Raw genomic sequence first — 27,075 nt, 5'->3', positions numbered from 1 at the left:
GAACGAGCATTTAAATCCGCCTGAAAAACGCCCATCATTCACCTTTTATGGTGACAATAATGCCCTTATTTGCTGTATACTTTGGAAGTATTGGAATTATGCCAACACAGTATCTAACCTAAAGGAAATAGCAATGGCGAACTTGATCAAATGTCTTTGGAGGTGTTGGCAGAATGGTTTCTTTTGCAATGGCATTTGCTGTGCAATAGCAGATTGTTGTGGACGTGTAAACAGATCGTTTGAATGCAATAATGTTTTGCATTCACATTTTAACTAACCTAAATATTCTACACTGCACGTGAATTCTGAAACATTGTCTACGCTGGGGAAAAAAAGAAGAGAACTACCGTACTTAAAGTAATAGCCTACGCACTTCAATGCAAAATATAAACGGTCTGTTCACCTGTTCAATTCTACTGTATGTTATAAACCACGCTCCCTGTCGGATGCATAGAGCAAAAACTTGAAATTATAATAGCCTATATAATAGGCACAATTAAATGTGCATAGTAATTTGTTGTATGGCTACTGCGGGAATATGAAAACATCATGCCCAGAAAAGGTGTTGATCATGGAAATGAAATAAATAAGAATAAATATATGTCTATTTCTAGTTATATTAGAATGTATACAGCGAGGGGAAAAAAGTATTTGATCCCCTGCTGATTTTGTTCGTTTGCGCACTGACAAAGAAATTATCAGTCTATAATTTTAATGGTAGGTTTATTTGAACAGTGAGAGACAGAATAACAACAAAACAATCCAGAAAAACGCATGTCAAAAAATGTTATAAAAGGATTCGCATTTTAATAAGGGAAATAAGTATTTGACCCCCTCTCAATCAGAAAGATTTCTGGCTCCCAGGTGTCTTTTATACAGGTAACGAGCTGAGATTAGGAGCACGCTCTTAAAGGGCGTGCTCCTAATCTCAGCTTGTTACCTATATAAAAGACACCTGTCCACAGAAGCAATCAATCAATCAGATTCCAAACTCTCCACCATGGCCAAGACCAAAGAGCTCTCCAAGGATGTCAGGGACAAGATTGTAGACATACGCAAGGCTGGAATGGGCTACAAGACCATCGCCAAGCAGCTTGGTGAGAAGGTGACAACAGTTGGTGCGATTATTCGCAAATGGAAGAAACACAAAAGAACTGTCAATCTCCCTCGGCCTGGGGCTCCATGCAAGATCTCACCTCGTGGAGTTGCAATGATCATGAGAACGGTGAGGAATCAGCCCAGAACTACATGGGAGGATCTTGTCAATGATCTCAAGGCAGCTGGGACCATAGTCACCAAGAAAACAATTGGTAACACACTATGCCGTGAAGGACTGAAATCCTGCAGCGCCCGCAAGGTCCCCCTGCTCAAGAAAGCACATATACATGCCCGTCTGAAGTTTGCCAATGAACATCTGAATGATTCAGAGGACAACTGGGTGAAAGTGTTGTGGTCAGATGAGACCAAAATGGAGCTCTTTGGCATCAACTCAACTTGCCGTGTTTGGAGGAGGAGGAATGCTGCTTATGACCCCAAGAACACCATCCCCACCGTCAAACATGGAGGTGGAAACATTATGCTTTGGGGTGTTTTTCTGCTAAGGGGACAGGACAACTTCACCGCATCAAAGGGATGATGGACGGGGCCATGTACTGTCAAATCTTGGGTGAGAACCTCCTTCCCTCAGCCAGGGCATTGAAAATGGGTCGTGGATGGGTATTCCAGCATGACAATGACCCAAAACACAGGGCCAAAGCAACAAAGGAGTGGCTCAAGAAGAAGCACATTAAGGTCCTGGAGTGGCCTAGCCAGTCTCCAGACCTTAATCCCATAGAAAATCTGTGGAGGGAGCTGAAGGTTCGAGTTGCCAAATGTCAGCCTTGAAACCTTAATGACTTGGAGAAGATCTGCAAAGAGGAGTGGGACAAAATCCCTCCTGAGATGTGTGCAAACCTGGTGGCCAACTACAAGAAACATCTGACCTCTGATTGCCAACAAGGGTTTTGCCACCAAGTACTAAGTCATGTTTTGCAGAGGGGTCAAATACTTATTTCCCTCATTAAAATGCCAATCAATTTATAACATTTTTGACATGCGTTTTTTTTTATATATTTTTTTTTTATTCTGTCTCTCACTGTTCAAATAAACCTAACATTAAAATGATAGACTGATAATTTCTTTGTCAATGGGCAAACGTACAAAATCAGCAGGGGATCAAATACTTTTTTCCCTCACTGTAGATAAAATAAACAGAATTTCGATCTTCTCACTAATGGCAAATGATTGCATCTTGTTATTATATTTAGCAATTTTTTTTGTTATGAATAAGAGTGTCTTCATATATTCCACATTTGCAATAGGCTACTACAACCACATATAGACTACTATTGCCTTCTTGCGATGCAGTACTTCGACAACTAGAAACAGTGCTTACGCATGGTCGAAAGATTTCAGGAGGATAAGCACAGCTGAGAAAGTGAATCAGTATTGGGCTGTGTGGACAGCAGGACTCAACATTAAGTGCTCAACCTGATCTGGCTCATCACATATGGATTGATCCACTCACTGATGAATGCAGTGGTATTAGAGTATCAGGAGAGTTAAAGGGGATCCCTCATCGTCAATGGGCCATTATACAGTAATAAAGCGCCCACGACTAATTAGACAGGATCATGATATCAGGCAGGGATGTCATGCATTATCTATGCATAGTCACTTTAATAACTCTACCTACATGTACATATTACCTCAATTACCTCGACTAACCGGTGCCCCCGCACATTGACTCTGTACCGGTACCCCCCTGTGTATAGTCTCACTATTGTTATTTTACTGCTGCTCTATAATTACTTCTATAAATACTACTTTTATTTCTTATTCTTGTTCGTATTTTTTAAACTGCATTGTTGGTTAGGGGCTTGTAAGTAAGCATTTCACTGTAAGGTCTACTCTTGTCGTATTCGGCGCATGTGACTAATAAGATTTGATTTGATTTGATGATCCAGTGATGTAATCCCCCACCCCTCCAAATCTCTCAAATGGAACTCAAGCAGTGTTGGGATCTTTTGATTTAAGTTGCACAGTTTGGTGTACTGATTATAAAGAGGCAAGCTGGAGCGCAGAGCATGACACCGCTCAGGTGATGACGCAACCAAGCAAACGAACTAACCGCTGGCTGTGATGTGACATAATGGTGGTGCCACTCAGAAATTGAGTTTCCCCAAAACAGATCAGCACTGTAGAGTGAATGGGAAGCTGAGAGGAGCTTCATTCTCAACATGGATAGACGGTAGCACCAGGAAGGAGGTATACTCTAGTGCTGAATGGGATGGGATGTGGTGCTGAACACCACTAATCAATGCTTTGTGACTTTAAAAGGGACTCTCCCCTCACATACTGCAGCCGTTCAGTTGGCAGTTCCAAAACTTTTAGGTGCATAGGGATCTGAAATTGCTTGGCATTGTTTTAAGTCATCTCTTTGCTGTTGTTGTTATGGCTCTGGGGACCTGATTGAATGGTAGCCATGTTGTCTAATGTGTGACCATGGTCCCTGCTGTCTGTCTGATGACCCTGGCTGGAAAAAGCAACTGAGAGCCAACACACACACACACACACACACACACACACACACACACACACACACACACACACACACACACACACACACACACACACACACACACACAGTCCTGTGTATTAGAGTGTGAGTTGACCCATTGAGAGTGTGTTTAGTACTGACCTTGAACAGCTGGCTCTTGTGTTTTTCTAGCTCACTCCTCACCGTGCTTAAGGCATCTGTGAAACACCCCAATGAGCTCTTTGTCTGGCTGAGGCCGGTGGGAGCATATACAACCTTGTGTTTTTGGACAAGCATCTTCCATTTTTAGTTAACTAGGCAAGTCAGTTATGAACAAATTCTTATTTTCAATGACGGCCTACCCCGGCTGGGTCAATTGTGCGCCGCCCGATGGGACCCCCAATCACGGCCGGATGTGATACAGCCCAGGGTCGAACCAGGGTCTGTAGTGACGCTTCTAGCACTGAGAGGCAGTGCCTTAGACCGCTGCGCCACTCAGGAGTCCCATACCGTCTAGCACGTGTAAAACTCATTCCACGGTGGGCTGTGTGTCTGCAGGTTTTCACTCCTATCTTGTACTTGATTGATGAATTCAAGTCACTAATTAGTGAGGAACTTCCCTCACCTGGTTGTCTAGGTCTTAATTGAAAGGAAAAACAAAAGCCAGCGGGCACTAGGCCCTCCATGGAATGAGTTTGACAGCCCTGATATATAGTATTCATTTTGTATATTTATATTTATATCTCTGATTTTGATATTGACAATGATATTGTCTTTTATTTTCTAGTGGGTAGACCATATGGTTCAATAGAAAGAAAAATGGCCTAATTAATGAAAAAAGCATCTAATCAACAATGGCATTATTACCTCTGCAACTTGTCCAACTATTTACTTTATTCACAATTGCCACCACCAGTTTGACGCCAAAATATTGACAACAAATCCATATTGATAATGTGTACAAAAATATAAAGGATATTTCATGCTGAAACCCTGATATTAAACAGAAATGGTATTCTCTAAATTGATGGTTTATATTTAGGATAATGTTTTACAACTTTGTCATTCTATTTTTTATTTTAAAAACATCTTATTGAATTATTTCGTATGTTTTACACGTGTCACGTCCTGACCATAGTAAGATGTTATTTTCTATGGTAGAGTAGGTCAGGGCGTGACAGGGGGTGTTTTGTGTTTTTCTATGTTTCGTAGTTCTATGTTTAGGTTCTAGTTTTCTATTTCTATGTTGTTGTTTTTTGAGATGATCTCCAATTAGAGGCAGCTGGTCCTCGTTGTCTCTAATTGGAGATCATACTTAAGTAGGGTTTTTTTTCCACCTGTGTTTGTGGGTAGTTGTCTTCTGTTTTAGTTTTCTGTACCTGACACAACAGTGCACTTTTGTTTTCTCTTTGTTATTTTTCTTTGGTCTTCTGAGTTAAAATAAATATTCATCATGAGCAATCAACACGCTGCGCTTTGGTCCCCTCTCTACGACAGCCGTTACAACACGTGATAATGCCAGAGAGAGGGCCAGAGATAAGAACATACACCTGTGATAATCTGAAGTACCAAAAGTGCCACTAGATGTCTTGTGATCCTTGAAAGATACCAAATTTCGGTTAGTTTACTGCTAAACTTTGAAAGTTTCCAGTGATATACCCTCCCTTTGCAACCCTAAACAGGACTGAGGAGGGCGGTTGTTTATTTGATAACAGCCAAGTCCTTTGCGGATTCAGCAAGGCTTGCGGAGAGTGTTAACCAAAAACATGACTGAACTTTACTGATACGTGTTGACCTTAAGCAACTTGTACAAGGTATCAAACAGCAAGGGGGCTGCTCCATGGCACGTAGGGCTCTATGTCATAGAGAATGGCCCTCACAAGTACTCCCACTGTTGGCGTTTTTAAGGGGGTTTGTTTGTAATAAGTGGATAATATTTGTTCCTGTACCCTGTTGGATTAGGCATAGGCATCGCATTCTCCTATGGAGCAGTGCTCCAACAGCCGTCAATTCACCATCATTATCCTTCATTCTACACTCTTAAAAATAAAGGTGCAAGTTGGAACCAAATAAGGTTGGTTATTTTAAGAACCTTACAAAAAAAAAAAATGTTTTAGCCCTCCAGGCCCGGAATTGAACAGCCCTGCAGTAGGGATTTAAGCCTTATTTGCATATTTCTCAGGGTACCTTTCGAGTACATTTTTGAGTTACAAGTACCACCCATGACTGTGTTTGCTAGTGACAGAGACATTGATGTTGCATTAAATCATTTTCAGTCCTGTAGCCTTCACCAAATGAGATTCTAAGTGAATATGTTGTCATTACAATTTCATTCTTTAAGACGATACATATTTTAATAAATAGAAGGCCCAGTTTTACCCTAACACAGTGGCCTGAAACTCGTAGTTTACAGGCCACATCAGGCCTGCAAGTCCCATTATGCTGGCTTGCAAAGTGATGTGTAATTCCTAATGGAATCCTGCCAGAGTGGGGATATCCAACATTGGGAATTTTTATTCCTCAACCTGCATTCAGAATGACTGCCATGGTTGGAAAGACTAAGATATGAGACTATCTTAAACATCTAAACTGAAACAACCATTTCAGGAACGAGTGCATAAATCCAAGTAAAAGATTGGAATATATAATAATGTATGTTATTTATATTTGAGTAGCATAAGATTAATGAATCAATGGATGTACATGCAAAAACATAGATATTGAAACAATAAAATCTGCCTGCAATAAGGCATGCTGGGAAATATGATGTGGGCGCGGTTTTGATTTTACTCTGGTTATTAACACCAACACTGGGGTTCTTTTACACCACTGAGTGTTAATTTAACTCTTTACAGTGTTCATTTAACTCTTGAATCAACACTAGAAATGTTAGACTGTAAAATCAACACTAGTTAACACAGGCCAATTTGCTGTGTGCTATGAAAGGGACACATTTGCAGGCTTCCATACATTTCAAGAACCTTTTAGAATTCTGAAGAACCGTAGATGCCATGTCAAGAACCCCACACTTAACTCAAAAGGTTCTTTATCGGGCAAGAGTTCTCCAAGGAACCTTAAGAGCTGAGGAAGAACCATTTAAGAACACTTGCCTGCACATGATTTTTTTGTCAGTGTAGCCAGTCTCATTTTCTACCATCTAAATATGTTTAACATCTCGTACAGTAAATATTTAACATCTCGTACAGTAAAATATAGTGAAAAATATGTTATTAGCAGTTAGACATTCCCATTTCCTCTGCTGCTGCCTGCTGCTGCTGTTGTCGTTTACTCTCTGAGCATTTACTGTGAGCATGTTAGGTTGTTTTTCACTCCGTCACCATCCTGCTTGCGTAGGCGGCTCACATACTTCCTCAGCCAATCATAAATCAGGTGTGGGCAAGTGTCCTTCTGCCCCACTAACCCACCAACGAGACAGCCAGCCATCCCCGTGTGACCCCCTTCTCACGGCCGTCGTAAGACCACCACCGTGCACGCAACGATTACGCCATAACTGTAACAAACAGTCGCAATCAGACATACATACTGTACAAACATTCCCTTTCCCACCCACATAATATACAGTACTGACTCTTATTGACCCATATTCAGAGTAGCCAATAAGGCTGGCCAAGCGCTCACCATGAGTTAGATCATAAATTAAATCACAAAAATCTTCCCCCTTGGAATTTAGACTAGCACTGAGCTCTTACAATATATGGTCTCATTTCTAGATAGAACATGGATGATTTAATCTCCCATTGTTTTTCATTCTCCTAATTTTAACCAGTGTGCGTCCTGCGACTCTCACTACTTGGAGCCTGACACACCAAACCTCTGGGGGATAGGATGGGGCAGTGGGGGTGATGAGGAGAGCAGTAGTGTCTAAGGGAGTGGATTGAGGAAGCTGGGGCTCGCTGGGGATGGGGCTGGGGCTCGGCAGGGGCTTAAGCTGGTGCTCTGTCTCTGTCTGAACAAAAGCAGCTGAAGAAACACCCACAATGCTGCCTGGGCTGGAAAGAGCTAGTTCAGACTGGTAGCTGTTAGAGGAGGAGGGAGGAGGGGACAGAGGGAGGGAAGGAGGGGGATAGATAAGGCTTTTGGACAGCCGACTGGAGCTATGGAACAGGGCAGACAGACACTCCCACTGATGTAATGCTTCTAGCAGATCCTATTATTAGCCCACTGGCACACTAGCCAGCTAACATCAGCACACAGCGCTATCGATTGGGTTAGATGAGCACAACACAAGGACGGGAGGATGCCGCCAGGGTTAGCAACAAGAAGCCCTGGTAGAAGCATTGTAGTGGGTTTACTCAATGCCTCACACACATTGTTTGTCGTGGCATTTTCATTACAAAAGCTGCTGTGGTTTTCAGTGGTAGCAGAATCAATACCAAAAACGTTGTGTCCTGATTTTGCATTTTGATCCTTATTACATGCACCAGGTTTTTGTTGCCGTCAATGGCTTCGATAGACAGAAGCCAATGTGATGTAAATTAGATCACAATTCGTTGTAGGCTTCATTGAGACCTCAAATCCTTCAGCTCAGGGTGAAACATTGTAACGGGTGTTCAAACCTCATTTGCGTACCCCAGATACGCTGGATCTTGTCTTGAGATCACTTTATTTAAGGCAGCGAAACAACCTCCAGCTGGCACTGTGACAGCAAAACCAGACATCACATCCAGTCCCTTCAGAGCAGAGACCCGAAAAACAACAACAACCTGACATCCAACCATGTGCTATCAAAAGAGAACAAAGGGAAGCCCGCTGATTGGCCCATCTGCTGAACCGTGGGCCAATGGCACGCCCCGAGTCCCCTGCCTTTCCGCCTTGGCCTTGGTGCTTGATGACAAACACACATGCAGTCTTCCACAGAGGAAGCTCTATTCCCCAACCCGTATGTGGCCTCTGCTCTTCCAGTTTGTCTCAATGCCAGGGATCTATCTATCTCCTGGGTGCATGGCTGCCTTGGACTGGTTTGAGTGTGAGGGAGAGACTGACTGAATTTGTCATCTTTGTACACTGGGATAATAAATTAGAGACAGGCTTTCAGTTGTTTGTGCTGGAGTGCCTTAGTGGTTCCTGTTTTACCGGAGTGTACTGTGTATACAGCCTCTCTTTTCACACTCACGCTTGCACACACACGTACACACTCACGCTTGCGCACACACAGACACGCTTGTACACACAGACACGCTTACACACACACACACACACACACACACGCTTGCACACTCACACACACACACACACACACACACACAAACACACAGGATGGGAGACTTGTACTTTGAGTCCTGTACCTCCCACACTGTGATTTTTACTGAGCCCAGTGTCTGAGGATCCACACACTCCTGCTCACTACAAAAGGAGGCTGGGATCTGGCGACAAACCAACAACATATGCACCTGACAACTACAGTACCTGTCAAAAGTTTGGACACACCTACTCATTCAAGGGTTTTTCTTTATATTTACTATTTTCTACATAGTGAAGACATCAAAACTATGAACAAACATATATGGAATCAGGTAGTAACCAAAAAAGTGTTAAACAAATCAAAATATATTCTACTTTGAAGAATCTCAAATATAAAATATATTTTGAGTTCTTTAACACTTTTTTTGGTTACTACATGATTCCATATGTGTTATTTCATAGTTCTGATGTCTTCACTATTATTCTACAATGTAGAAAATAGTACAAATAAAGAAAAACCCTGGAATGAGTAGGATTGTCCAAACCTTTGACTGGTGCTGTACCTAACCTATCCCCATGGCAGTTTACTGCAGGCAGTGGGGGCACTGGTGTACCACACACCCCCACAGCTCAGGGTTGGAGGTCGCTCTCATAGAATTAGGAATTAGAATACTAGAATGGACATGAACCTTCTTATGATGGGATAAAGGTCAGCCATTTTGGTCAGGGAGTTGTTCGACCATGGTTTGCTAGTGCTGTGATAAGATATTGTGTGAAATATTGAATTTGAAGAATTTAGCTCAAATCAAATGGCATTTTATACATACACATGGTTAGCAGATGTTATTGTGAGTGTAGCGAAATGCTTCTAGCTCTAGGTCAGACAGGGCAGCGCAGCAACATCTAACAAGTAATCTAACAATCCCATAGCAACTACCTAATACACACAAATCTAAGTAAAGGAATGGAATATGACTATATACATATAAATATATGGATGAGCAATGACTTAGCGGCATTGGCAAGATGCAATAGATGGTATAAAATACAGTATATACATATGAGATGAGTAATGCACTGTTGTTTGTTAGTTAGCTAGCCTGCCAGTTTTAAAGTTTGAAATTAACTGCGAATGTGCCAACATTCCATTTAAACAATGCAGTCAATCCACAGCCATACTGGTTGAAATCAGTAGATGAAAGCACTGATATTGTATCATATAATTCCACTCACACCATTCCAAGAAACTCCAACAAAAATGTGACATTTATTTTCTGTTTGCATATATTTCAGAGGCTATTTATACAAAACTGAGGTATGGCCCAGGGTTTACTGATAGAGGGCCATGCATTTAGGAAGCTTGCCGGCCCCTAGCTCAAGCTTCAAGTTTCAAAGTTTATTTGTCATATGTTCAAGATACCCAAGTGAAAAAAGTATATTTTAATACATTACAAGTATGCTAAAGTTTACTTAAATATACCAAAAAATCTAATAATATACTTAAAATACGAGATGTATTTTTCTACTATATCTGATGTATACTATGAATATAATATCATTACACTTACATTGTTTATTCAGTCTTTTGGTTTACTATAAATATGCTATCATCACACTTCAATACACTTATTAACAGTGTACTTTAAATTCATTGTCGCTGGACATTAGCGAGAACTGGAACACGCTGTCGTACACGTCGGTCTAGAGCATCCTAAACATGCTCAATGTGTGACATGTCTGGTGAGTTTGCAGGCCATAGAATAACTGGGATATTTTCAGCTTCCAGGAATTGTGTACATATCCTTGCAACATGGGGTCGTGCATTATCATGCTGAAACATGAGGTGATGGCAGCGGATGAATGGCACGACAATGGACCTCAGGATCTCATCACGGTATCTCTCTGCGTTCAAATTGCCATCGATAAAATGCAGTTGTGTTCATTGTCTGTAGCTTATGCCTGCCGTTACCATAACCCCACAGCCAACATGGGGAACTGTTCACAAATTTGATATCAGCAAACTACTCTCCCACATGACGCCATACATGTCATCTGTGGTTGTTAGGCCGGTTGAACGTACTGCCAAATTCTCTAAAACGATGTGGGAGGCGGCTTATGGTAGAGAAATAAACATTAAATTCCCTGGCGGACAGTCAGCATGCCAATTACACACGCCCTCAAAACTTGAGACATCTGTGGCATTGTGTTGTGTGATAACACTGCACATTTTAGAGTGGCCTTTTATTGTCCGCAGCACAAGGTGCTCCTGTATAATTATCATGTTTAATCAGCTTCTTGATATGCCACACCTGTCAGGTGGATGGATTATCTTGGCAAAGGAGAAATGCTCACTAACAGGGATGTAAACACATTTTTTTAAATAGTACCCGCAAAACACAGTCTCAATGTCAACAGTGAAGAGGCGACTCTGGAATGCTGGCCTTCTAGGCAGAGTTGTAAAGAAAAATCCATACTGTATCTCAGACTGGCCAATAAAAATAAAATATTAAGCTGGGCAAAAGAACACAGACACTGGAAAGAGGAACTATGCCTAGAAGGCCAGCATCCCGGAGTCGCCTCTTCACTGTTGACGTTGAGACTGGTGTTTTGCGGGTACTATTTAATGAAGCTGCCAGTTGAGGACTTGTAAGGCGTCTGTTTCTCAAACTAGACACTCTAATGTACTTGTCCTCTTGCTCAGTTGGGCACTGGGGCCTCCCACTCCTCTTTCTATTCTGGTTAGAGCCAGTTTGCGCTGTTCTGTGAAGGGAGTAATACACAGCGTTGTACGAGATCTTCAGTTTGGAATAGCCTTCATTTGTCAGAACAAGAATAGACTGACGAGTTTCAGAAGAAAGTCTTTGTTTCTGGCCATTCTGAGCCTGTAATCGAACCCACAAATGCTTATGCTCCACATACTCAACTAGTCTAAAGGTCAGTTTTATTGCTTCTTTGATCAGACAACAGTTTTCAGCTGTGCTAACATAATTGCAAAAGGGTTTTTAAAATGTTAAACTTGTATTAGCTAACACAACGGGCCATTGGAACACAGGATTGATGGTTGCTGATAATGGTCCTCTGTACGCCTATGTAGATATTCCATAAAATAATCTGCTGTTTCCAGCTACAATAGTCATTTACAACATTAACAATGTCTAAACTGTATTTCTGATCTATTTTGTTATTTTAATGGACAAAAAATGACCTTTCAAAAACAAGGATATTTCTAAGTGACCCCAAACTTTTGAACGGTAGTGTCATCTGTAAGGAGTCACATTGATGACGCTGGAGGGCGAAGCAGGTACGGGGAGTCAAACATTTAATATGGAACAGACATGGAACGAGACAGGAACAGTGTCAGCACACGGGTAACACAAACAAATAACAATCAATGCAGCAGCGGGGAACAGAGCTGGGGAACTGACAAATATAAGGGAGGTAATAAACGTGATTGAGTAAGTCCAGGTGAGTCCAATATCGCTGATTAGAGTGACGAGGAAAGGCAGGTGTGCGTAAATGATGGTGGCAGGAGTGCGTAATGCAGGGCAGGCTAGCGCCCTCGAGTGCCAGGGGGGAATAGCGGGAGCAGGCGTGACATAAGGTCCCTCAGTCAAGTATTGCATTTCAAGCACAAATTCAACTACAAAGACCAGGGAGCATATCAAAAGCCTCATAAAATGGCAGCGATTGGTAGATCAGTAACAATGTCAAATCAGACCTTACAGTGAAATGCTTAATTACGAGCCCCTAACGAACAATGCAGTTTTCAAAAATACGGATAAGAGTAAGAAATACAAGTAACAAGTGATTAAAGAGCAGCAGTAAAATAACAATAACGAGACTATATACAGGAGGGTACCGGTACAGAATCTATGTGCGGGGACACCGGTTAGTTGTGGTAATATGTACATGTAGGTAGAGTTATTAAAGTTCAGCCACGACTCCGTAAAGCATAAGATATTGCAGTTTTGAATGTACCGTTGGTAGTTTAATCTTGCGCGTAGGTCATTGATTTTATTCTCCAAAGATTGCACGTTTGCTAGCAGAATGGAAGGAAGTGGGGGTTTATTCGATCGCCTACGAATTCTCCGAAGGCAGCCCATCCTCTGGCCCACTTTTCTCCGCTTCACGCAAATCACGGGGATCTGGTCCTTTTCCAGAGAAACCAGTATATTGTTCGCGTCGGGCCCGTCAGACTCGTTAAAGGAAAAAAAGGATTCTGCCAGTCTGTGGTGAGTAATCACAGTCTTTATGTCCAGAAGTTATTTTCGGTCATAAGAGATGGTAGCGGCAACATTATGTACAAAATAAGTCGAAAAATAGTTGCAAAAAAACTATCGGTTGGGGCACGTAAAATGTCTGCCTTGTTCTCCGGCGCCATTTACAAAAAAAAGCATGGTTAAGTAAATAATTATGCTGTGGATTATGCATTAACACCCAGACACATCAAAGTTACAGTCCTCTCTCTGAACTGAGCTGCAGGACAGGAATGAAACCGGTCAGGGATGTTACCAGGCCATTGGTGATTGTAAAACAGTTACAATGTTCAATGGCTGTGATGGGAGAAAACTGAGAATGGATAAACAACTTTGTAGGGACTCCCCATAAATGATTTAAATGACAGAATGAAATAATAATACGAATATACAGAACATATATCAAGTAATAGTGCAAATAGTAAAGTAATAGTGCAAAAAAAAGTGTTGGCCTAAATTCAAAGCCTTATGTTTGGGGCAAATCCAACACAACACATCACTGCGTAAATGCCACCTTATTTTCAGGCATGGTGGTGGCTGCATCCTGGTATGGGTATGTTTGACATAGACAAATACTGGGGAGTTTTTCCAGATAAAAAGAAACGGAATGGAGCTAAGGACAGGCAAAATTCTAGAGGAAAACCTGCTTCAGTCTGTTGCAGTCTGCTTTGCAACAGACACTGGGAGACGAATTCACCTTTCAGCAGGACAATAACCTACAACACAATGTTCCACAGTTGCCAAGTTACGGTTTTGACTGAAATCTGCTTGAAAATCTATGGCAAGATTTGAAAATAGCTGTGTAGCCATGAGCACCAGCATCTTGTCAGAGATGTTTTAAATAATAAAGGGCTAATATTGCAAAATCCAGGTGTGTAAAGCTCTTAGAGACTTACCCAAGAAGACTCACAGCTATGATCGTTGCCAAAGGTGTTTCTAACATGTATTGACTCAGGGGGTTGAATACTTATGCAATGACTATATTTTAGTTATATAATTGTTATCTATCTTGTCCAAAAAAATATAGAAATCTTCCACTTTGACATTGGAGTATTTTCTGTAGATACAATTAAATACAATTAAATCCATTTTAATCCCACTTTGTAACAATGAAATGTTAAGAAATCCAAGGGGTATGAATAGTTTTGCAAGGCACTGTAGTTTCAGTGCCAATAATGAGTTTTGAAGTAATTTCTGAATTCCTGTTCAGAAGAGTGCAGGGAAAGTTGACAATGATAACTATTGTTTATTCCACATAAGGAAACATGCACACCTGAGGAACATGCTTCCTGAGAGTATACTTTTTAATATCTTAAGAAAATATACTTAAGTAAAGAAGTATATTTAACTTAAATGACCACAAAATATATTTAAAGTATATATTTAAGAAACGCATGTGCACAAAAATGTGCATATTACCAAGCATCCTTTTCTGCAGCTCAAGTTTTGATTTATAATATGATATTCTTCCACATATTTAGCTTATTCTAATGTTTTGATGTTCATTTTACACATTACATATTACACATTACACATTTTATTGAAATGTTAATTTATTGCCGTAATGTGAACAACTAAAGTGGGAAATGCCAATGGTGCACAGTTCTCAAAAGTGTTATTTGTAAGTTGCTGCTCCATCCACAAATGCTTTGTAAATAGCATGTTAACATTGGCGTAGAAGATGCCTTTGTCAATGAAGGTAACCTTTACATGGCTAGAAGAAAAAAGAAAAAAAAAGAATGCAAACTATATACAGGACAGTGCCAGTACCAATATTACAATGTGCAGGGGTAATGGAGTAATTGAAGTAGGTAAAAAAGTGACTGGTAGCAGGATAATTACTAATGGTACTAAGAGTCAATAATAGCAGAACAGCATGGTGGAAAAAAGCTGTCTCGGAGCCTGTTGATCCGAGACCCAATGCTTTGGAACCGCCTGCTGGACGGAACCAGCGAGAGGACAGTCCATGGCTGGGTTGACTAGTCTTTGATAATTTTTCGGGCCTTTCTCAGACACCGCTTAGCATAAATGTCCTGAATGGCTGGGAGCTCGCCCCAGGTGATTTATGGGGCTGTCCGCACCACCCTCTGTAGGGCATTGCGATCAAGGGCGTTGCAGTTGCCGTACCAAGCGGTGATGCAACCTGTCAGGATGCTTTCGTTTGTGCACCTGTAAAAGCTTTGGAGGATCTAGAGGACATACCAAATCCCTTACTCCTTCTTCACAATTGTGCTGGTGTGAGAGGACCATGTTAAGCCCTCAGTGATGTGGACACTGAGGAACGTGAAGCTCTTGACCCTGTCCACTGCGACCCCGTCGATGTAGATGGGGGTGTGCACACTCCCCTGTTTCCTGTAGTCCACAATTAGCTCCTTGTTCTTGCTGACGTTGAGGGAGAGATTGTTGTCCTGGCACCACACTGCCAGGTCTCTGACCTCTCCCTTTAGGCTGTCTCATCGCCATCTGTGATCAGGCCTACCACCGTCGTGTCGTCAGCAAACTTGATGATGGACTTGAAGCTGTGCGTGGCCGCGCAGTCATTGGTAAATAGGGAGTACAGGACGGAGCTAAGCATGCATCCCTGGGATCCCCCGTGTTGAGGGTCAGCGTGGCGGAGGTGTTGCCTACCCTCACCACCTGAGGTTGGCCTGTCAGGAAGTCCAGGATCTAGCTGCAGAGGGAGGTGTTCAGTCTCGGAGTCTGATGACGAGCTTGGAGAGCACTTTGGTGTTGAGCTGTAGTCAATTAACCGCATTCTCACACAGGTATTCTTCTTGTCTAGTTGGGAGGGCAGTGTAATTGAGATTGCATCGTCTGTGGATCTGTTGGGGTGGTTTGCAAATTGGAGGGGGTCCAGGGTATCTGGGATATTTTACTTTACTATTTATATTTTTGACAACTTTTACTTTTGCTTCACTACATTCCTAAAGAAAATAATGTACTTTTTACTCCATACATTTTCCCTGACACCCAAAAGTACATTTTGAATGCTTAGCAGGACAGAAACATTTTACTCAAGTATGGCAGTTGGGTACTTTTTACACTACTGGCGGTGATAAACACCCTGGCAGTCTTCAGTGTTCAGTGGACCCGAGTGCCCAGTACCACTTTGAGTCATGGAGCTAGTAGCAACAGGCCTATGTGTCTGATTACAGGCTACTTTATGGTGGGCCAGTGATGGGCTGTCACTGTCTCCAGAACACATAGCGTTAATCTACCACACTCATAAATAGTTAGTCAGTTTGTCGCACTACCCCGACTTAGAGCTAGTTCGGAGACAAGATAGAGAAGACTTGCTATGTCTTTTGGAAAGCAAATGGATTTGGTAAAAAATCGTGATTTAATTTGTTTTATTTGATATATAAATTAGACCAGATGGGATTTGATTGCTCTTGTATGAACGGGCAATATTGTGGGCAATATTTGCAATCACAATACATTACTCACACAATAATTAAAATAGAAGACCAAGCCGAAGCATGTCTTCAATGGAAATGACTGGGGTTCAGAAAAGGGTCTATAGAGGGGACAAAAAAAATGAGTGGTGGGCTTTCAGAACCCTGAGTCCTTGGCTGCTGTGCAACAGTTGTTTGACTGCTTATTTTAGGGTGGATTTTCTAGATAGCTATGATACCCAAATGAAATCTGTAGGGGATCCACTCAGTGATCCAGTGATCCTGTCCTGTGTGCTCCACTGAGCCCAGACCATAGCGCTCTAACCATGATCAATGGTTTGAGCTCTTGCTATGATCAATGAATTGGCTCTGTCTGGGGCTGGTCTTATTGAGCAGACCTGACCCTCTCACTGCTATGCAATAAACTCTGTCAAGGCATGAGAAGAAGAGGAAAACAAAGATAAGTGTGTGTGTGTGTGTGATGCTTGTGATGACTGTGGCATGCTGTGCCCTTGGCCAAGCCAAGGTTTTATTAGGAGCAAATAACTGCTGCCCGGAATCACACTTCCAAGTAGCCACCTGGTTCAAAGGCTCCATTCCAGGCAGCTCTTGCCCCGGTTTCCTTCCTGAATCGTCCCTCCCCTTCTCATACCATACAGAGCTGCAAAACTAACGGAAAACTGAGTTACCTCATTGTTTATTTAAATAAAGCCCCTAACTCAACATAGGATCCAGGCCTGTAGGAGAGGTGACAAAACCTGCAGCGATTCATTCTGGCTGGCTCAGAGTTTCTGAAAGGGAGAGGGAGAGAGGGAAGGAATCAACCACCTTAGTGGAAGTGTTACCTCTGGGGCGAGGTGAAATGAGACTGCTTTATGCAATATTTGTTGCCCTAGGTTGCCTGGGTGACCGCATTGTGAAGTAAATTGAGCGTAGCTGTGGCGTGATAGGGCAGCGCAACCTAATGCATAACTTGTTTGGTTGGAAGGGAGAGCTTGTTTGCTCTCTCTCTCTCTCTCTCAGCTTATGTGCTTATATGGAGAGCTGTTGGTCTTTGATGTTTACTGATAGTCATCATGGATAGGCGATGGCTCTGCGCTAGTGACCCCAGCTACCTTTCATAGGATCCTTGTAGGGTTTTTGACACCAATGTTGATCTATCATTTTAGGTTCCCTATGTTAGCAAATGGTCCTCTGGTGATTTGAGGGTTACGAAAGCAGCAGTTATAAGACTCGTCATTACTTACTGTAGGCCTAAGGAACAAAACACTTATTACTGTCAGGATCTTAAAAACGCGACCTGTTTGGTTGATATGTATTCTTGTAACCCTGACGTTAGAGAGTGTCAACCTGACTAGTTCCTGCGTCTGCTGTGAAAACGTATTAATTTTAACGAGACTTAATATGACTCAATATGCAGATATAATATGTCCTGTCCCAATACATTTGTTAAGAATCTAACTCCCTGGCTCTCACAAACATTGTGTAATTCAAAGCTGCAGCTTATAAATGTGGCCACACTTTAAATATTGTGTCACGTCCTGACCATAGAAGCTTTTATTTTCTATGGTAGAGTAGGTCAGGGCGTGACTGGGTTTTGTCTAGTTTAATTTTCTATGTTGTTGTGTTCTAGTTTCTGGTTTTCTATGTTTTTTTGGGGGGGATGATCTCCAATTAGAGGCAGCTGGTCATCGTTGTCTCTAATTGGGGATCATATTTAAGTAGATGTTTTTCCCACCTGGGTTTGTGGGAGATTATTTTGAGTATGTTGCACCTCTTCGTCACGGTTTGTTGTTTTTGTTTATTAGTTTATGTCTTGCGTAGTTTCACAGTTAAATAAAGATGTGGAACGAAACTTCCAACCAAACAAGTTATGCATTAGGTTGCGCTGCCCTATCACGCCACAGCTACGCTAAATTTACTTCACAATGCTCCTTCAGTTGACAATCGTGACATATTGTGAAAAAATATACTTTTTATTAGTTATTATTTAGCACGCTACTGCTCTTACACCATTTAAGCTAGAAACTCCATTCAACATTTTTAATCAAAACAAATCAAGTTTTATTTGTCACATTTTGTCACCTTACAGTGAAATGCTTACATGTGCTTGCATACAGCGTTTTGATACCATTTATACTATTAAACTTCATCCACTTTAATGGGATTTCAACATTCTAAACCTCCCGTTGTTAACTTCCAATCTGAAGCTGTGTCTTCAAACATTCTATTCACTGTAAACAATGTATCTCTTGACCCAAATCAGCTACTTTGACCACTTTCCCAGGACTTTAGTAAAAAACTTAGACAGTGTGGCATCGTGGTCTCTGCTATTCAAATCTGACATCAGAACAGGATTATCTTCTACCGATCAAACGCTACAGCTGTTTTAGTAACCGCATCAACTAGATTCATTAAACTAACTTCCCACTGTTGAATGTACTGTCATAGAAATCAAATTTTATTTGTTACATGCGCCAAATACAACAGACCTTACCTTGAAGTGCTTACTTACAAGTCCCTAACCAACAATGCAGTTTTAAGAAAACTAAGAGTTAAGAATGTATTTACTAAATGAACTAAAGTAAAAATATAAAAGAGTAAAAATAAAATAACAATAACGAGGCTATATGCAGGGGGTACCAGTACCGAGTCAATGTGCGGGGGTACAGGTTAGTCGAGGTAATATGTACAGTACATGTAGGGTTTAAGTGACTATGCCTAGATAATGAACAGCGAGAAGCAGCAGCGTAAAGACGGGGGGAGGGTCAAGGCAAATAGTTTGGCTAGCGATTTGATTAGCAGTCTTATGACTTGGGGGTAGAAGCTGTTAAGAAGTCTTGCTACCGCTTGTTGTGCGGTAGCAGAGAGAACAGTCTATGGCTAGGGTGGTTGGAGTCTTTGGCAATTCTTAGGGCCTTCCTCTGACACCTCCTGGTATCGAGGTCCTGGATGGACAAAAGAGAAAAAATTAACAAAAGATAAAAAAGACAAAGGAAAACAGAAAACAATGCAAAAAACAAAGACATCAAGGACAACAAAAAGCATAATAGCAAGGCCAACTGAATATGTTTGACTGCATGTATGGCACTATTTACCTGTGTGTCTGTCACGGCTGTTTAAAGGATCGGACCAAAGCGCAGAATGGTTGTAGTTCAACATATTTATTATTACAGTGAAACGTTGCAATACACCAAATACTTAAAACAACAAAACCGTGACGCAGAGAGAAATACACACTACTCAAAAATGAACAACCCACAAACACAAGTGGAAAATCCCCCTACATAAATATGATCTCCAATTAGAGACAACGAGAACCGGCTGCCTCTAATTGGAGACCATCCCAACAACTCCAACATAGAAATAGAAACCTAGAAAAACCACATAGAAACAGATAACAAGAAAACCACCCAAAAACACCCCCTGTCACGCCCTGACCTACTCTACTATAGAAAATGACATCTTACAAGGGTCAGGACGTGACAGTGTCCGTGTATGTACACATGTGTTCATTTGAATGAGAGTGTGTGTATATGCATGTATACAAACACCTGCACGGCATCAGCCTCAGGCAAACCGACATTAGCTGTAAAAACATTGCCCCTCAGTGTCATTCAAACTTACTTTTTATTATGTTTTATTTTGACTTTCTTTTTTTATACTTTTATCTTTGACCGTCATTCTATCCCCCGCCCAGCAACTCCACTCCCACTTGTCTCCAATTCCACATCCCAACCCTCAGCTACCCTCAGCCCCTCCCACCTATCTCTCCTGGCCACCCTCTTCAGATTTCTATGCACCATATATCTTTCAACTATGCTAAGATGTTTAACATACAATTTCAATCTATCTAATTGAATAAAATCCACAGATTGCGAGTTGAAGATAAATACTTTTACTACGAGTATTAGTATATTATTAATTGACTGACCCGGTCTCTCCAGATCTCCCAACAGTACTATTTATAGGGTCAATTTTAGATCAATGTTCTGCATTTTCAGCCAATCCTGAACCTGAGACCAGAAACAGGCTACCTGGGGGCAATACCAAAATAAATGGTCTATTGATTCTGTATCCTCACAACAAAATCTGTCATCAGCAAACTTAATGATCATGTTGGAGTCGTGCTTGGCCACGCAGTCATGGTTGAACAGGGAGTACAGGAGGGGTTTAAGCAGAGTGAGCACATTCTTAGCATCAGACAATGACGTTTGACACAAATCAGTTACTTTAACTACTTTCCCAACAACTTATACACACACTTAGAGGGTATGACATCTTGATCTGCTGTTCCATTCAAATGTCATAGAATACTGTGTGTTTACACCAGCATCGGGTAGATTGATGAGTTGGCTGCAGAATGATGTTGTGATGATGAGGATGTTGGGGGCACCTAGAGAGTTGTAAGACAGATGAAGAAGCATCATTCTGCAGGTGTGCTTGGTGCAGCCTGCCATCTGGATGTACTGTAGCTTTCCTATCCATCACTCCTGGCAGTCTGGCAGGTGTGCAGCCGCTGTCTCTCCCTGCTCTTTTTCCTTCTTCTTCTCTCTCTGTCTCTTGCTCGTTCCCTTTCTTGGCTTCATCTGTATAAAGGCAGAGTTAGGAGACTCAATGTCCTCCTTCGCTCTCCCTCCTCACCCTCCCTCGCTCCCTCCTTCCCTGGCCTTCAGCACTGGCACCGGGCCAGGTGGCAGCCACAGTTACATAAGCAGAGATGGTGCTGTGGTTGGCAGTGGCACAAGGCTCTGTCCCATGGGTTAATTAAGCTCTGCCGTTAGAGAGCTGCAGTATTTTCAGCTGTCGTCATGGCTTTTCTGAATTCCCCCCCAATCGCTAATTAAATTAGGTCCCTCCCATGTACACACACACACACACACACACACACACCTACAGATATACACTGAGTATACAAAACATTAAGGACACTTACTTTCCATGATATAGACTGACCAGGTGAAAGCTATGATCCCTTATTGATGTCACTTGTTAAATCCTCTTCAAACAGCATAGATGAAGGGGAGGAGACAGGCTAAAGAAGGATGGTTAAGCCTTGAGAAAATTCAGACATGTTATGTGTGCCATGCAGAGGGTGTATGGGCAAGACACAAGATTTAAGTGCCTTTGAACGGGTTAAGGTAGTAGGTGCCAGGTGCACTGCTTTGTGTCAAGAACTGCAACGGTGCTGGGTTTGTCACGCTCCACAGTTTCCCGTGTGTATCAAGAATGGTCCACCACCCAAAGGACATCCAGCCAACTTGACACAGCTGTGGGAAGCATTGGAGTCGACATAGGCCAGCATCCCTGTGGAACGCTTTCGACACCTTGTAGAGCCCATGCCCCAACGATTTGAGGCTGTTCTGAGGGCAAAATGGGCGGGTGCAACTCAATATTAGGAAAGTGTCCTTAATGTTTTGTACAGTCAGTGTATATACACGCTCGCTCGCACGCACACACACATTCACAAACACACACACAGTGTGGACTGCAGTGCCCTTTGGTAGGACACACACACAGGTTACTGGACGGGTACCCAGGAAGTATTTGTCACTTGTTGTTGTTATTTATTTTGGTCCTGCCTGCCTTTGCGCATTGTGATGTAACAGGTCTGCAGGAGGGGGGAGGGATAGGACTGGTCCAACCTAAGGTGTCATAAACAAAAATGCACCCCCTTTCCCCTCCCCTTGTATTGTAAAAAAAATATTGCACACCCTCCCCCCTCATGGAAGGAACTCAAAATAATGTTTACGACCACAAAAACAAATAATTGTAGCAACTCTGTGTTTGTAAACGCGGACATCGACTTTGCCACTGTAGCATGCTTTTTTGGCACAGTCGATGCCACTCAGGGCTACGGGCCAGAAGTTTGAGGGTTCGCCGACCACCACGGACGAGCTTACTCTCGGGCACTTCAACATCACGGTTTGCAGTACAGGCTATATTTAGGCTATGTTGAAGCATTAGGTATAAGTGGGCGAGGTATAGCCACTTGAAGAGGAAGCCGAGTGCGCGTTAAGCTTTCCTGAATAACTGGACCTGCTGGGAGCGTATGTGGCCACGTTATTATAGGACGACTTGGGAGAATGATCTGATCCGCAACAGATCTTAGTATCAGAACTTAAAACACAGCCTTAAAGGCCTGTTACTGTGCCTTTCTACACCTTACAAACTGACAAGAGTAGATCCACAACTGATCCAAATGGCATGAAATATTCAAATCGCAGGGCTTTTGCGCCGTTATTCAAATGACATTTTCACTTCAGTTTGCAGCCTAGAGTATCATTTTTTTGCTCACTTGAAAACATGAATGCCATTATTCATTGCATTGTGGTGTTGTAGGCTTGTCTGGGTAGGATGCATCTATTGTCCCTAATCAATATCAATAGGGGAGCTTTTTGAGCTGTAGTGTCTGGCTTCACAGTTTGTTTTTTTTGATGCGCAATGGAGCACCTTGATGCAGCTTTTAATGATTTTATGTGTGATATGATTGCTTACTTAGCTTATTGCGGATCCTGACATACGATCCGCCCACCAGTGTTGTCACTATGAATGTTGAATAGAGGGCAGGGTAGACAGTTAGACTGGTAGGCTGTATTTACCTGTGGTATAGTTAGTGCACGGAAAAGCGTAGTGCATAAGGGAAGTACCAAAACACCTTGATATAGGGTTGGCGCATGCAAGCAAATGAGGACATGTGGCTAGGATGGAAGAAATGATATAGTAAAACCTGCAAAACACACAACCCTCCCCAAAGCCCCAAAAAGTTAGACAACCCTCCCCTATTTATGACCACCCCACCCACCCCTGTAAATTTCAAACTGTTCCTAGTACTAGCTGACTGAGCTCAGACCGCAGAGGGAAAGTGTAAATGGGAAAGTTGTAAGTGTTTTTGTGCCAGTGTTATTTTGCATGAACTGTATTAGTGTGTGTGAGATTGAGGGGGCTGGATGTTGTGTAGTAAAGAGCATAGTGTACAGGCAAATGTTATGCATTGTTCGTTTTGGTGTGTGTTTGTTTGTGTGCATTAGTGTGTTTCTGTCTGCCTTTCAGCTGACTCCCCTCTCTGTGTCTCTCTCTCTGTCTCCCTCTATATCACTCTGTCTCTCTCTCTGTGTTGTAGATCTGTTTCCTGGTGTCGGCGTTCCGTGGCCGTGTCTTCTCCGAGGACAGCTGTGCTGTTCTGGGCCTCTTCTCCCACTACTTCCACCTCAGCCAGTTCAGCTGGATGCTCATCCAGGTAAGGCCTGCTGCTGACACCTTGGCCTGTATGTATCAAGCTTCTTAGAATCAGAGTGCTGATCTAGGATCAGGTCCCACCTGTACATTGAGTCGTATTCATTCTGATCTATATAAAAGGCAAAACTGATCCTAAATCAGCACTCCTATTCTAAAACAGTTCATACATAGGACAATATTGGTTTGGTGAGTAGTCTCATTACATTTCCAAATATGCTCCATCTGTGAGTACAATCATAGTCATATGAATACAAAAGCGCATTAAGTGAGGCTATGTTTCCGTTATTTTCTTGATTTTTTTGTTTGATACTACATATTAGATAATTTTTGTTTCCACTGAAGGCCTGAGTCCGATAGTCAAGGTTCGCCACTGAGGTCATGTGTGTATTTTCAAAATCCACTTTAGAATTTCTATTGAATGATCAGCCTCATTTAAGATCAGATGCAACCAGTTGACGGGTGGGTTGTCTAAAGAAGTGTAGACCTGAACAATGGCACAGAGCAGGCACTGAAAGACTGGCATACTGTTCTCGGGGCCATCTGTACACCTGCGTCAACCTGTTGAAAGCTGTTCTGATAGTTCTATGCTGCCTTGGCACACACGTTGGCACGTAAAGGCCCATGTATGCTTCTTTCCGCTTGTGTGGACAATGAGGGTCATTCAGTCAGGGTGCCCTCCCTCTCTCTGTCTCTTTCTGCCTCTCTCTCTCTCGTACGATAGTCGGCGTTGAATGGCAGCATTTCTGTCATCAAAGACCAATTGTGGATGCTAGAATTGACATACTGCACCTCTAATGCTCATATCCTTTGCGCTGCCGTTTGTTATTTGTCAACTCTTCCTGAATTGAACTGCAGGGAACTTCTTGAAATGATAAGTCAACGGATTGGATTTGAGGCTTTGAACGGGAAATTGGTTTGTATCTTTCCATAGATAGTTTGATTTCATTAATACAATTACAGTTCTACCATGTCAAATAGGATTTTTGTGACTCCCTCACTTGGCAGAAACAGATGTTCATTCTTTCCTTTGTTCTTTACCTGACACGTGCGTTTTTATGTAATGTGTGGCAAAATCCCAGGTTAGCTGCTACGTGTATATCTGCTGTTACTGCTGGGGTTCCAAGTTCTCTTACCCCCCCCCCCCACAACCCCCACATAAACACACCTCCTTCTGACCCTCTTCCATTCTCACGTAACTGCTTCGAAACACACACTCAGCTCTAAAAACGATCATACGTGGGCTTCAAGTGGTTCATATTTGATGTTTAAGCTCAAGTTAATCCCGGAGATGGTGTATAGATGACCTGTGACCTATTTGCAGGGACAGGAATGCTGTGAGCATGGCCTAGTTAATTACACATGGTCAACACAAGCTGATTTACCATACCTCGGAGTCTTACCCCAAATGATCTGCACCCCCGTTCTTGCAATAACAGGCTGTTTGTTATCTTCACCTGCAGCGCTCCACTTCTGTTCTTTGTGACGCGGAGGAAAGCTCTAGTTGTTTATGTACTGGATGTAATCTGTCTTGGCACCTAAGTCATTTTTCTGAAAAGTGAAAGATTAGTGCATTACGTTAACTAATGGAGCGTAGCTTTGGAGTCTTGACAGGGACATAGAGTAGTAGCGGTACGTGTCACTGCATTATTTATGCTTCTTAAGCCTGATTGAAATACTTTTCAGATGACCTGGGAGATGTTTGAATGAATAACGTTGGACTCTGAGATTTCTTAGTAAGTCAATAGGAAACAGTTGCAGTTTGGACTGGCTCGCAGCTAAATGTTTGCGGAACGCTGGCAGCCTGGCGTGATGGAAACGCATGGTGTTAGTTGAGCTGATTTGGTGGTGGAAAAGGTCAACTGCAATACACACTGGAAAGTGTTCACACAGCCGTAGGAAGACACTGCGTTGGTGTGCGATGGTGTCGTTGTACCTTTTTCCCCTTTTCAACTCTCTGACCTGGAGTCCGTCAGTCAAATTGACAAAGTAACATCTTTCTCTCTCTGCGTCTGTCTCTCCGTCTCTCTCATGTCTTTTTTTGCATCTCTTTCCCTTTAAAACCACCAAGATGTGATGTCTGATGCATCTTCTTAGGTTTCACTTCTCCCTTTCTGCGGTAGTAGCTCATCCCTGGCTTCATCGACATCCCTACTCCCTTCCCTATACTCCATAATATTGATCGGATGGGGTATCCACCCACTACCCTCCCTCTCCTTGAGTCGTCAGGTATCAGCTTTTTGCTAAGTGGCGTATGCGCGGACGCCAGCCAGGAGGCTTTCACAGACATCCATATTGCACTAAATCAGCATTAAAGGTTCAATGCAGCCATTTTTATCTCAATATCAAATCATTTCTGGGTAACAATTAAGTACCTTACTTAAAATGGTCTACAAGAAACAAAAATAGCTTCTTAGCAAAAGCAATTTCTCAAGCAAGAATTTTGCTTGGACAGTCTGGGAGTAGGGAGAGGAAAACTGGGGAGAGGAAAACTGAAAACGAAATCTTATTTGCAGAGAGCTTTGGAACTCTTTTTCTTATTGGTCTATTAACTAATTTACCACCTGATGTCACCAGGCAGGCCAAAGCTTCATTTAAATGCTAGAAATGAACTCAGTTTGAACAAATATGTAGCTAGAGGTGTGATGTTTTGTGGGTATTTGCTGTTATTGTACATCAAAAGCTTCAGCAGGACATTGATCCAGCCCACAACATAGGACCAGGATTGGAAAACAATCTTAAAGGTTCAATGCAGCCGTTTTTATCTTAATATGAAATCATTTCTGGGTAACAATTTGTCAGGGTATGCGTGAAGGGCTGTAGGAAGTCAGGCGCAGGAGAGCAGATAGTTGGTAGCCAAACGAAGCATTTTATTTGGCGACCCAAAAGCACACGGCACAAACTGACACGAAATACAAATAAGGGTTTAACATAACCCAGCCTAACGTGCGCATACATGAACAGATAAACAATACCACACAAAGACATGGAGAAAACAGAGGGTTAAATACACAACACATAATGAGGGAAATGAGAACCAGGTGTGTGGAAAAACAAAACAAAACAAATGGAAAATGAAAAATGGATCGGTGATGGCTAGAAGAATGACTCTTTCTTATTGATCTATTAACTAATTTACCAGCTGGGGATGTCACCAGGCAGGCCAAAACTCCATCGCACCACGACAAGCTAACATTTCAGGTCGATCTTTTCAAGCAGCCAAAAGGGGATTATCATCATTTTCAAAATTTCACAGGATTATTCCAACCTCAGTGTGGAAATATATATATAAAACACAGGAAAATTACATTTTGGACTGCAATGGCCCAGTTGAGCGGTGCAATGGTGGAATACTGGCTGGCCCAGAGCCAAAACATAACAGTGCCTAATTGAATCAGCCAGTCTACGA

General features: G+C 42.2%; 1 protein-coding gene across 2 annotated transcripts in view; it reads left to right on the top strand.

Moving 5' to 3' along the window:
• The window catches only part of adgrv1 (adhesion G protein-coupled receptor V1), a 191,703-nt gene that overhangs the window by 124,394 nt on the left and 40,234 nt on the right, over positions 1–27,075 (top strand). For both annotated transcript variants that reach the window (XM_029762120.1, XM_029762121.1), the window contains one exon: positions 23,554–23,670. In XM_029762120.1, coding sequence (XP_029617980.1) covers positions 23,554–23,670 — 117 coding nt within the window. The remainder of the gene's footprint in view (positions 1–23,553; positions 23,671–27,075) is intronic.

This window comes from Salmo trutta, chromosome 9 (genome assembly GCF_901001165.1).
Source record: "Salmo trutta chromosome 9, fSalTru1.1, whole genome shotgun sequence".
Classification (NCBI taxonomy): Eukaryota; Metazoa; Chordata; class Actinopteri; order Salmoniformes; family Salmonidae; genus Salmo; species Salmo trutta.
The sequence above is the reverse complement of the archived record's forward strand: the minus strand, read 5'-3'. Positions and strand labels throughout refer to the sequence as shown.